Source organism: Arvicola amphibius, chromosome 9, assembly GCF_903992535.2.
Source record: "Arvicola amphibius chromosome 9, mArvAmp1.2, whole genome shotgun sequence".
Lineage (NCBI taxonomy): Eukaryota > Metazoa > Chordata > Mammalia > Rodentia > Cricetidae > Arvicola > Arvicola amphibius.
In genome coordinates this window covers 110,852,658-110,865,524 of record NC_052055.2, presented here as the reverse complement: position 1 = coordinate 110,865,524, position 12,867 = coordinate 110,852,658, and the positions used below count along the sequence as shown (strand labels likewise).

The 12,867-nt window shown below is 44.3% G+C and overlaps 1 protein-coding gene across 3 annotated transcripts in view; it reads right to left on the bottom strand.

Annotated features, from left to right (window-relative positions):
* Nucleotides 1-1,457: 1,457 nt before the first annotated feature.
* Nucleotides 1,458-12,867, bottom strand: part of Ank3 (ankyrin 3) — a 302,267-nt gene continuing 290,857 nt past the window's right edge. For all 3 annotated transcript variants that reach the window (XM_038341994.1, XM_038341995.1, XM_038341996.1), the window contains 2 exons: nt 9,828-9,913; nt 1,458-2,943 (listed from right to left, as the gene is read on the bottom strand). In XM_038341994.1, the coding sequence (XP_038197922.1) occupies nt 9,848-9,913 (66 nt within the window). In that variant the 3' untranslated portion in view covers nt 1,458-2,943; nt 9,828-9,847. The remainder of the gene's footprint in view (nt 2,944-9,827; nt 9,914-12,867) is intronic.

Sequence of the window (12,867 nt, the reverse complement as noted above, 5' to 3'; positions counted from 1 at the left end):
TAAGAAGTTTCTAGCTGCAAATAATCTCTAGCAAGGCCGGAGGGGCAGGAATTCATAGCTCTTAAATGGTGGGTTAGGAATCTTACATTCTGATGTTAGTTTTTCTGGAGCTTTGTGGACATTATTAAAAACCTTTCAGGAGTGGAAGCTTTCTCCATAAAGAGGATTCTGATGGATGAAGGCCATGCGAATGATATGCAGATGTACCCTCTGCTTCCTTGTTTAAGAGTGGCTTTTCTCTAGAGCAAATAGACTCTCGCCATACCTGTCTTTGGCCTGGTATCACATCTGTTCCCGAGACTATCACCCTGCTTGGCAGCAACCTTCAACAGATAGGCACTGATAGCCTTGAATGGCATTAAGCACTGCTTTAATTCTATATGGGACCTGTTATGCTCAAAGATAGTACCTAACTCAGACAATGGTTGTACGGACTGAGTCAATGAATGGAATGCATTTAGAATGAAGTGATATAGTGCATACTTGCAGTTTAGGGATGGTGACAGATACCACCCCTACTATATCATGCCAGGCTGTGGGTTGGGGTCAAAGTCAGAACAGCATGACATCTTTCTCTCGAAACTCAGAATCACGAAGTTAGTGAACCCCAAACTCCAAGTGCCTTTCAGGCTAAGGTAAGAAATGAGGCTGGCACATTGGGGACCACGTATCTGGCTGGAGAGCACACGGGTCATGGCTTCAGCGTCTTTTGGAATAGAGGTCCACTTCTGCCAAATGTGGCTTCTCAAGAGATGTCATGTCCAGTCTAGTGGCACAGGCCTGTAAGTTGACAAGGCAGAAGGCTCGCAAGGTCAAGGCCAGCTTGGACAAGTAAGGAAGACCCTGTCTCAAAAGAAGGCAGAGAGTACCGCCCAGTAGTAGTTCACTTGGTTAGCATGCATGAGGCCTTAGGGTCAAGGGTCAATGTCCCATACAAAAAATAAAAAAATAAAGATCCTGAGTTACTAGTAAAATTTCTCAAATCGTGAGCTCTGACAACAAATGCCACTTAAACTAAACAAACATTTGAGATCTTAAATACAACAACAAAAACCCAAACCACCAAAAACCAATGACCAAAAAAAAAAAAAAAAAAACAAAAAAAAACTGAAAGCTAAATAAATGCTTTATGGGCTAAAAGCCACTGCAGGTGGCGGCTTCCTGGGAGCAACAATCAATAACTTCTTGACATGGTAGCTGTATAGACCCCAACTTCTTTTGTGGGGAGGGGAAGCCTAGATAGATGCAAACAGAGATGACTTCATTTTTAATTCTTGCATGAGTTTATGCTGCGTGGGATTTACGCAAAGGTTGGTATTTTCGGGAGAGGGTGTCGTGTTTCAGACTATGGCTTTAGTGACCAGAGGCACAGACGGGGACCCCTGGGACTCAGGGGTTTAGACAGTTGCGCTTTGCCAGAGGACACAAGGACACTGTAGAGCCCAGGTAGGTGAAGAGTTGAACACAATTTATTTTATGCTTAAATAATTGTCTAGGTTATCCAGCGTCTGCTTCTCCCATACATGTCATTTAGAGCTAGGTGTCCATGGGGGCCGATTTCAAGTGAAGATAGCGGATGAAGGAACCTCACTGAAACCCAGAGGAAGATGCTCTATAAGACGCAGCCTTACTAACCTACGGCACTGCTACGGTGGTTACAAGTGATCGGCTTACTGGAAGGGATCTACATCTCAGATCCAGTACACAAGAACAGTGATTTTTTTTCTTTTCTTTTTTACAGTGTGCTGCCATTCTCCTAGATACGGGTTTCTGGTCAGTCCATTTTTAAATACCCATGACTGGGGCCTCTTGTGAGCACCATCCACCTATACAGTGGCAAGCAATTTCCCCCTGTAAGCACTAACAGCCCTCCCCCATCACACCCCCAAGCAACTACTGTATAGTTTTGTGGGATTTTTTTTTTCCATTTTTGGTCATTTCATTGAAAAAGTTGGCAATAGCAACAAATATTAGATGAAGGGCTTTGTGTTTACAGATAAAATCTCCTGTGTTGCAGGAGACTGTAGTGTTTGCAAAATTGGAAAAGGTTTAATCAAAATAAGGTGATATGCATGCATCAAAATATTAGTATTCTGAAGAAAAAAAATTTTTTTTTCACAGAACTACAGAATTCCTCATTTGGGGAATTATTTAAATTTGCAGCAGGTTTTTTTTTTTTTTTGTTAAAGATTTGCATTTTCTTTTTAAAATCAAGCTAGCAGTTTTGCGTGTACAAACATTATCATTGCTAATATACAAGAATCAGTGAAGAGTCCCCGCACACCCCAGAAGCTCCTCCGAGTCCAGGGTGAAGTCACTTGGAACTCCCATGGTTAGATGCAGCTGTGATATCTTGTCTGTGTTCTATGAGGCAGGTGCCTATCAACATTTATTCTATTTTTTGTTGTTGTTAGAATTTACAGTGTTATTATTTACAGCAAAACTATTGAATTTTTTTTTTAATTTTTTTTTCTTTAAAAAAAAGAAACAGTGTTTATACCCTGACAGTTTGGGTCCAAGAAAAATAAGGCGAGCTGTTGTGGATTTAGTAATTGTAGAGTTTCTTCTTGAGTTGATCCTTCCATCTTCTGTCCCTCCCGGCGCACAGTTTCTTCTTTCCTTCTTTTATTTTTTTTTTCTTTGAAAAATGACACCAAATTACTTGAGATCAAGTCTGAACAACATGGCTTCTTGTACCTTAGACTGCATTGCTCAGTGCACGTGTGTCGATCCTGGGAATGGGAGTGAGTTTCCATGCTCTATAAATTGGCTCATGCTAAATAAAAAAAATGAGTAATTTTCTTATTTTTCCTTTTTCATTAAAGAAAAAATCAGGTCACTGGTGTGTGGCGGCGGCAGACCCACACTCCCTTCTTGGTAAATATTTTCCTTCCGGCTGCTCTCTGCTGGATTTCTCAATACTGGCAGTATGAACACGTGGTCCTGAGGAGAGAGAAGCAGTAGGTGGTGAGTTTAGGTTTCTTTCTTTTTTTGAGACAGGGTCTCATGTGTAGCCTTGGTTGGCCTTGAACTTGCGACCTAGGATGACTTTGACCTCCTAATCATTCTGCCCCAGTCACAGTACCTAGGTTGTGTGGTGTAGGGTCTGAAGCCTGGGCTTCCTGCACGGGAGGCGCTTTAACCAACTGAGACATATTCCCTCACTCATTTTATAGACAAAGGAGAATTTATCTATGGCTTCTTTGTTGTTCATCATAAAGGGTTTAGAGAACAAGGGTCTAGTTCTCCTCATTAGGGTGTTGAGGCTGCCTGGAAAATACCTTAGTGGACCAGGAACAAGATCATTGGTTCTCAAACTGTGGGTCATGACCCCACACACCGGTCACATATCAGATAGTTACATTACCATTCATAACAGTAGCAAAATTACAGTTATGAAGTAACAACGAAATGGTTGGTGTGTGTGTGGGTCACTACAACACGAGGAACCGTATTAAAGGGTCGCAGCATTAGGAAGGTTGAGAGCCACTGACTTGGGGTATCTCAGGAACCGCTCAGAAGTCAAGGGGGAGAAGCTGACAGACTGGAATTCCAGAGTGAAGCAGGAAGGATTTAAGAAAAAGGAAAGAAAAACCAAACAAACTTGTTCACTCACAAACAGCCAACTCTCTTCTGTAGCTCGTGGATCGTGGAGAGCCTTTAGAGTCTGATTTCTGCTGGGGACAGAGGGTGTCCTGGTTACCTTGAGCTTGTTTACCCAGACAGGTTTCTCTTTGGGTGGATCACCCGTGACATCCTGCCCTGTGTAAACACCCAGTACAGCTAGCTCTTCCTGTCTCCCGTTTCTGGGTCTGGCTGCCTTTTTCATGTGTGTTTGCTGCTGACCTCCCTCCCCCAGGTCACTGGCGATGGGAGCCAAGAACACCCAAGGACCCACTCCTCTGAGGTTTCCACACTTGCCCTCCTCCAAGGAAGGAAAATGACTCACTTCGGTAGATCCAATTACGGAGGGTGGGGAAACCCTGTCCGTCAGGATTTTCACACCTTGGTTTCTGTCATGAAATCCTAATCTTCCAGGCACCAGGCTGCTTATGGGGCTCTGTGGTCATGTCACCCTCTTCATTCAGGGAAGAGGCGTTCCCAGCTCTAGTCTCTAAACTTTCCCTCGTGTCTCCCAGCTTCCTTGGTATGTAAGTTTTTAACGTACCATACTTCTTCTATGATGTAGAGTTTAATAATCTCTAGTAAGTGTCTATACACATGAGACCACTAAAAACCTGAATGAACTCCCTCCCATCTGTAGGTCTACATTTTCTAATAACCAGCCTAACTTTCCAAGTTAATTTTGTATCACAAAGCAAAGCCTTTGTCTTCTCAATAGAAGCCAACATTTGTCTGTCTAGATAATTAAATGTCCTTCTATATTGTGGCTATTTTTTTAAAAGCAGTACTGATCTTCCAAATCTTTGTTCTTAGTCAGCCAGCCAGAATGTGGGTGGGTTCCAACCCCATGGGTTAGGAATGCTAATGGATGGATAACATTTCATATAAACACTTTATACCAAGAACAGGGTCGGGTAAAGAGGATGAGAACCTTGGCTAAGGAACTGCTAGAAGATGAGATGCGAAGTGTGATGAGAGCGCCCTCTGATGGATGGGATATTGTGAGCACAGAGACCATGGCAATGACATTGCAGAAAGAATTTGTAATCATCTCCAGGGTCTGAGCACCGGTAACTAAGGGAAGGGACTTAAGACTCATTCGAAGGAGTGACATTTCCCTGAGTTTGGTATATCCTTTCGTATGTGAGTGACGTTTCCCTGAGTTTGGTATATCCTTTCGTATGTGAGGGTGGGTGGAAGAAATTCACAGCCATGCCCATGCTATCCCACTAATTTATTTTCACATTAAGAAACATTTTAACTGATACTTAGAGATCACAGCTCCAGGTCCAGTATAGGTGGTTTGGGTACAGAACCGAGAGCCCTTTTAGAGGCCTCTGGAAATACTCAGGTTTTTTTTTTTTTTTTTTTTTTCCCTTCCATACCCGCAGCCCTCAGCAGTCCAGCCCAGTGCACAACTGGGAACTTAATTCCCCAAATCCTCTACTGAAGTCACATTCTCCCCTGGTTCTCACACTGGGCTGCATGATAGTATTTAATAAGTCCCGAAGTTCAGACCACAGCCACAGGGGCCAGCGTCGAAAACAACAACCACCCCATCCCGACTAGTCTGTTGGCTCCAGCGTTCGATGGGTTGGAGGCATGCTTCCTGAGGTTTAATGTGTGCATGGCCAGCTGGGGTGACCTGCACACAAGGCTTCTGGTTTTTTGTAGATCAAGTATAAGACTATGCATTAGTTTCTAAGACCTAAGGTGCTGTTGGTACCACTCTTTGCCCCTAGGCCTACTTTGGGAATGCAGACAGTGTGGCCTATCAGCTACACAGAGCATTCCAAATGTGTATATACTCTAATCAACACGTATGGAATTCCTCCCTATTCTTCAAGTGCCCTTTAAATCCTGTCCCTAGAAAGGGCAGACCCTGGGTTCTAAACAGATCCACCTTTGCAGGTCATCTCACTTGCCAAACTCCAGGGGACCTGCTCTGTGAAACAGAGAATTCTGCTGTTCTTCCGTTCGTCCCTCCCCCATCTGCCCTGCTCCTCAGTCCTTCCCACTTCCCTTCTCTTTATCATATGTCTAAGAGCATTTTCTTTGAGTCCCTTAAAGTTTGTGTTACATTTTAATTTAGTGTGTGTTTGCATATATGCGTGCATGGCACAGCTTATGTGTGGAGGTCAGAGGACAGCTTAGGGGAGTTGGTTCTGTCCATCTGTCATGTGGGTCCTGGGGATTGAACTCAGGTCATTGGATGTCTCAAGTTACTTCTAAATTGCTGCACTAAGACACCATGACCAAGATAATTTATAGAAGAGTTTATCGGGGGCTTCAAATTTCAGAGGGTGAGCCCCAAGACCTTCATGGCAGGGAACAAGGCAACAGACTAAGGGCTTAAATCTTGATCCACAAGCATGAGGGAGGGAGGGAGAGAGCAAGAGAGCAAGCAAGCTAACTGGGAATAGTGTGGGGTTTTAAACCTCAAAGTCCACCCCAGTAACGTACTTCCTAATCCTTCCCAAACAGTTCTATCAACTGAGAACCAAGCATCCAAATATAAGCCTATGGCGGCCACTCTCCTTCAAACAACTACATCAGGCTTGTTGGCAAGTACCTTTTCTTGTGGAGCCATCTTGCTGACTCATATTTCTTTTTTAAAAACAATAATTTTTGTCCAGGTGGTGGTGGCGGCGCACGCCTTTAAACCCAGCACTCGGGAGGCAGAGACAGGTGAATCTCTGTTAATTTGAGGCCAGCCTGGTCTACAAGAGTGAGTTTTCCAGGACAGGTTTCAAAGCTACAGAGAAATCTTGTGTCAAAAAAACCAAACAACAACAACAACAAACCCAGTAATTTTCATTACAATAGGAAACTATAATCTAAAATTAAGGTTTGTTTTTCTTTTAGTTTCCTTTTTGGAGACCAAGTCTTACATAGCCAATGCTGGCCTTGAACTCTTGGTCTTCCTACCTCTCTCTCCCAAGTGTTAGAATTACTGACCTGCACCAGCACACTTGACTGAAAACTTAGTTTAAAATAGCTCCCAACTCAGAACAGATTTCCTCTCCAAGAAAGAGCAATAAATGAGGCCTTTTTGAATTTGTTCTTGCTCAGTAACTTGAGTTAAAAACAGTTGAAGCTACAGAGCCAGCAGGCAAAAGTAAACATACCTAGAACAGACAGATGCATATTTTTTAAAGAGAAAGAAAATGCATTTCTTTCATTTTTATTATGTGTTTATTACATCTCTGGCACTGTTTTGAAGTGAATTACATCAGTCCTAATAACAGGGCAGTATTATGTCCCCTACTGCACAGGTAATTAAAACGGCAAGAGTTTTAGCAAGGGCCAAAAGCCACACTTGCCTGGCTTCAATTCTGTCTCCACCAAATGTATCAGGAAAACAGACAGAGAACTATCTGTACCTTCGATGCGTTCTGGGAAAACGTCCCCAGAAACAGGGGCCTGAGTGGCACGAACTACTTCTGTCTGTAGAGGAGAGAGGGGTGTTCCTCACGTCAGCTTTGCCTCCTCCTGCCTCTGTTTACTATGAGAACCACTGACAGTGAATCTAGTAAACCACCTCAGAAGGGGCTGGTGGCTCAGCCGCCACTATTAGGCTGTTTACACATATGAACCGACTGAATTCTAAAACAACTTGGCAATGTGTTAATATTATCCTTCTATAGGGGGTATTGTAACTTCGCAATGTGTTAATATTTTCCTTCTATGGGGGTATTGTAACTTTGCGATGTGTTAATATTTTCCTTCTATGGGGGGTAACTCATCCATTCCAAGCCCCTTCCCTATCCTGCTGAGGAAAGGACAACACACAAGTTGGGTAACTTGACCAAACCCTATATAGTTAACTACTTAGCACCCCGATTTACTGCCTCCACTGTGCCACCAATGGCCACACTGAGATCTCCCAAGCCCAGAAGGACTGCCATTGGAAATCACTGAGAGCCACTGAGTCCCCTAACATTAGTCCTGCCCCTGCTGCTAAAGTGCTAAAGAGCTAGGGTTTGGACTGGAGAGATAGCTCAGTGGTTAAAGAGCATTGACTGCTCTTCCAAAGGTCCTGAGTTCAATTCCCAGCAACCACATGGTGGCTCACAACCATCTGTAATGAGACCTGGTGCCTTCTTCTGACCTGCAGACATACATGAAGGCAGAACACTATATAAATAAGTAAATAAAACTTTAAAAAAAAAGTTAGGGTTACCTGCATGCACTTTCCAGTTTTCAGGAAAGGGTACATGAGGGGTACATGAGTATGTGTGTAGGCTGCTGGGGATCGAATCCAGACAGAGCCTTATGCGTGCTGGGGAAGTACTCTATCACTGAGCCAGGGACCCTAGTACTTAGTGGTTAAGGCTATTGCAACAAAGGCTATTGCAACGTTTAGGCTAGCCTGGACTACAAAGTAAGAGCTCTCCAGAGTCCATGGGCTGTCAGGCTCAGTGGTGGAGCTGCTATCTCACACAGCTAATCCTTTTCCTTTTGGCTTTAGGGTGTAAAGACCAGAGTCTCCACAGATGAGTAACTCGAGTCCTTGAAGCTCAGCTTACTTTCATCTTTTGGGGACCCTCCCATCACTGCCAGGTCAGGTCTTCTGCGAGCTCCAAGGACGAACATTCTGGAGGTAGCCTGTTAGGGTTTATTTCCTAGTTCTGCCTGTCCCTTATGTTACAGCAATGCTAATGGCACTGATCCAAGAGGGGAGGCTGTGAGAAGTAAAGAGCCATAAAGAAAGACATAGGATCCTGTTTCCAGAACATCTGTGGTTCTTCCTTTTTCAGTCTTATCAGTGGCCACAACGTGAGGGCTGGCTCCCATCCAGAGTCCACAATGTGAGCCTAGTGCAGCAGGCATTATGGGATTGCCGAGTTCACTGACCGCCTCATAGAAGGCAAAGGAAAGACACTGTAGAGCAGATACTGAAAGGGGGTTGTTTGTCAGGCAGAATTAAGGATCTCCCTGGGAGGGTGGAGCTGTAGCTCAGACGTAAAACACTTCCCTAACATACATGAAGCCCTGGGTTTGATCCTAAACACTACATAAATTGCGTGTGGTGTGGCATGCTGCTGGCCTGGAACCCTAGCAATAGGGAGGGGAAGGCAGGAGGATTGGGAGTTCAGGGTCATTCTCAGGTTCATAGGAAGTACAAGGCTAGCTTGGGCTCCAAGAAACCCCATCTCAAAAATAAAATAAACTTCTCTCTGAGCTGTAGGTACCTAAAATGAGGTTATTTCCCAATTCCTTATTTCTGCACTCCAATGTTAGGGTTCATTGTCTGCAGGGGGAGACAGATAAGAAAATGAGACTAGACCCATTCTTTGTAACTTTGACCCAGGGGCTAAAAGGAGAAAGAGGAGTGACCCTGAGGACATAACTTTCTCACCCCAAATTAGCTTTCTGATTGAATGTGTATTGAAAGAACAATGTGAAATCCAGAAAAAATAATGTTAAGGGGAACAGGGGCAAAGTCCAAACAAATGTAAATACAGCTCACTTACTAAATATTTAAATTCTAAAAAGCCCATATGATCAACCTCTTGTGTCTAGGCTTACATAAGATAAACATTTGTGTATAGATTCTATTAATTTAACTAGACTTGGTGACAGCTGTATTTTAATCAGAACAGCTAGCTAGAGCACAGTCCGCTGGAACTGTGGTTGGTCTGGCAATCTTCCCCTGGATATGGCTGCTGCCTGCCATGGAAGCCTCATGGTAAGAGGAGAGAGACTTGAATCCTTTCAACATCTGCTTCTGCCGATGCCATACACATGGAGAATTTTTTTAAATTAATTTATTTATTATGTATACAATATTCTGTCTGTGTGTATGCCTGCAGGCCAGAAGAGGGCACCAGACCCCATTACAGATGGTTGTGAGCCACCATGTGGTTGCTGGGAATTGAACTCAGGACGTTTGGAAGAGCAGGCAGTGCTCTTAACCTCTGAGCCATCTCTCCAGCCCCACACATGGAGAATTTTTATAAACCCAACTGGAGTTAAAGTCCAATGTGCATATGTATATATGTACATATGCATGTGTAGAAACATGTACATATAAACACACACATCGACATCTGTACTCATATACAGAAAAAGAACAGGGACCAGTTCAGAGTTTGTCCCAGTGGAATCAGGGAAATGAAAGATGCGAATCGCCTATTTAGAGAATCTAGAAAATTCTCGAGACTTTAAAGGTTCACTGTTGACAAAAGGACATTTCCCACCTGGAGTGACGTCACTGTCCCTAGTGGGTCTTTTTCTCCACGTTCCGAATTTCTTTCTTCGTCTTCACTTTATAGCCTTCTCCCTGCTAAAGGAGAGCACACATTACATGTTTGCAGTGGAGGAGACAGGAAGCAGTTTCCACGCTGGTTCCCAGAGGCTGCGTGAGGAAAGAGAAGTGGTAAGAGAGGCCACTTGGCATCTTCAGACACAGACGACCTGCTTGGCTTGACTGCACAGGCCAGCTCACCATAGCCACGGCATGCGACAGCATTTTCAAGGTAACGCTACAGCACAACGAGACTTCGCAGCACGGGGGGTTAATGATTTCAAAGAGCATACGGTGGAAGAAATTGTCATAGACACTCACAAGGCACCCAAACCCCAATTGTTACGATCATGATTTTGGTCAGCCAGCAAAACCATAACCAGTCTGTTGGAGTACGACGGGGACTTCTCAAATAAGCACCAAGCCGGAACTCAATGCCATGGATGGTCTGACTGTGTCTCTTTATGCAACTACCAATGCTGTCCTCTCCTTCTTGGTCCAAGACAGCATGGATTTCTACAGATTGGGGCTGTCTTTCCTGACTGTCAGGGGCATTTTACTTCTTGGAGAGCGAGGCACATTCAGTTTTTCCTTTAACAGGAGGCGGGGGTGGGGGTGGGGGAGAAGGTTGTCCTTCCTTCCTTCCCCGATCCTCAGTACTTTTCAGCTTGCTTTTTTCTTATGTAAGCATAATACATAACACTTTTTACCTTTAAATATGATAAAGATTTGGGAAACATCAAAGCATAATAGCAAGATATCTTCTTTGGTAGGACAGGGTTCATTGGGTGAGCCATACACAGAGTTGCAAGTTGGCTTCTGTATTAGCACATTGGACATGGGGCAGCATGAAGCGTGATGTAACAGTGGAGTTTAGATTTTTTTTTCCTCTACAGAATGTGGTGGCCAGGACAACCACATAGACCTGTTGTGAAAATTGTGAGCCAGACTCTCTTTTACCCCCACAAACAGTGTCCTCCCTCAGTTTCCTAGACAGGCACCCAACTGAAGGCCAAAGGTGGATGGACCCTCTCAACGGGGCTGTTGATGGCCAAGAATTCTACCTTGTCTTTCTCCTTCCAAGTGGAACATTATCCCTAATAAATGCACTTATCTCTGAGATCATTCTGACAGCAGTAAGTATGTAACATTCAGATGTTGTATGAAGAAAAGGGGTTGGACCCCGTACAAAGCCTACGTCAGAAGAAGCCAGCACAACACTCCAAGATTCCACACTGCAGCAGCCACTCTGTTAGCAAGGCTTCCCAGGAGCTCACAGAGATGCTACCCTCTACTTTCTCCTTGGCAACCACGCTACATTACCACTTCATCCTGCTTTCTCTCTTGTGGGCCAATCCTTCTTATTACTTTCCGAGTGATCTGTTGGAAGCAACAGAGAGAAGTGGGGACTATTCTGTGGTCACGAGGGGGCGCTATAAACCTATCGCCTACAAGGGTTGTTTCTCATGCAGGGCATTTAAACTCCAGAAGCATGAAATCTCAATGGCGATTACTTTTCTGGTGATGAGGTTGCCTTCTTCATCAGTAAATTGTTCTTCCGTGACGGATTTGCCAGGGATGGTTTTGGCTTCCTCCCCCTAAAGGATGTGGCATAGAAATTAGCGGCATGAGAGAGGAAAGCATGGGCGGGTGTATTGATCTGGATCCACAGCACACCACGCGACACACCACACAGGCCCTGGGACTGCCGAGAAGCCACAAGCTGTGCTTCCCTCTCCAGAGAGGGAGAAGACAGACTTCAGGGCTGGTTAGTGAAAGCCTGACAGCCTGCAGTCTTATGCCTCAGGCACGTATTCAGGCTTGTATGGTAGCTGGCAACAAATTCCAAGAAAATCGATCATATTCAGATGCAGTTAACCACAGAAAAATCGAGAGGCTCCATTGGTTGAAACAAACGTCAGTCAATGATTAGTGGTAAAAACAAACGGACAGACTCACTCAAGAACCACTCTTGGTCAGTCACACCGTAGCTCAAGGGATGTTATAGAGCAAGTTCTAGCTAATTTGAGTAAAGACAGGTTCTGAGCTGGAAAAAGATACTTAAAAAAAAAAAATCTCATGTTCTAAGGGCAATACACTTTTTAAAAAATGATTATGAAGAAACTTCAGGGCAGGGAGAGTCTCAATTGCAGGGGGAGGGGGCTGAGGTTTTCATAGACCATACAGGAGAGTAACTGACGGCATGTCCGACCACCCACGCTACCGTAGGCCGACAGGGCAGAAAGCTCATCTGACATTTTTTGGCATCGATTCTTTAATTAGGAACTGCTATCTGATTTAGAGCGGGAAGTGCCAAAGGTCTTCCGAGTTCACCCATAGTCCCGCTTCGGTTTGGTTTCAGTTGACTCCAAGAAGAGAGAAAAGGATGCAGACAGAGCGTACGGGTCGTCCATGCCAGCACTGAAATCTGCAGCAGGGGTCTCATGGGGGAGCTAGTCCTATTTCCTACGGGTGGTTGCATATATTTGGCAAAAATATCATTTTAAAGATAAAGAAATAGAGACAGCAAAGGTACCAATAAAAAGGCCATGAGAAGTTTTGACTCTAGCTAGAGCCTGAATGAATAAAGTATTTCTGAGGTAAATTCTTTCGAGCACCCAGCTTTCTGAGCGGGGCACAAGGAAAGACTGTAAGATAGCAAGACAGAAATCCATTTACTGTGCTCTGGGTAAGCCCTTCTGTGGGCAGATGCTAATTTTGAAATTGTTTAGAGAACGCTGGGAAGGAATGGGCAAATTAGGTATGGATATATAAGCACAAAGAAGAGGACTTCCTGTGGCCCACAATGTCATAGGCCAGTACAATCCTGGGCAGCTCAGCCTCTGGGTAGCAGGTCAGATTCCTGGTACTACAGTATAATGCTGCCCTCTTCTATGCCACATGGGAAGTCTGAATGGCTAAATGTCCGACTTAGTTTAGCAAAAGACGCTCCCGTATGTCTTCTGTGGGAAAAACCCTGCACTAAGTTAAGG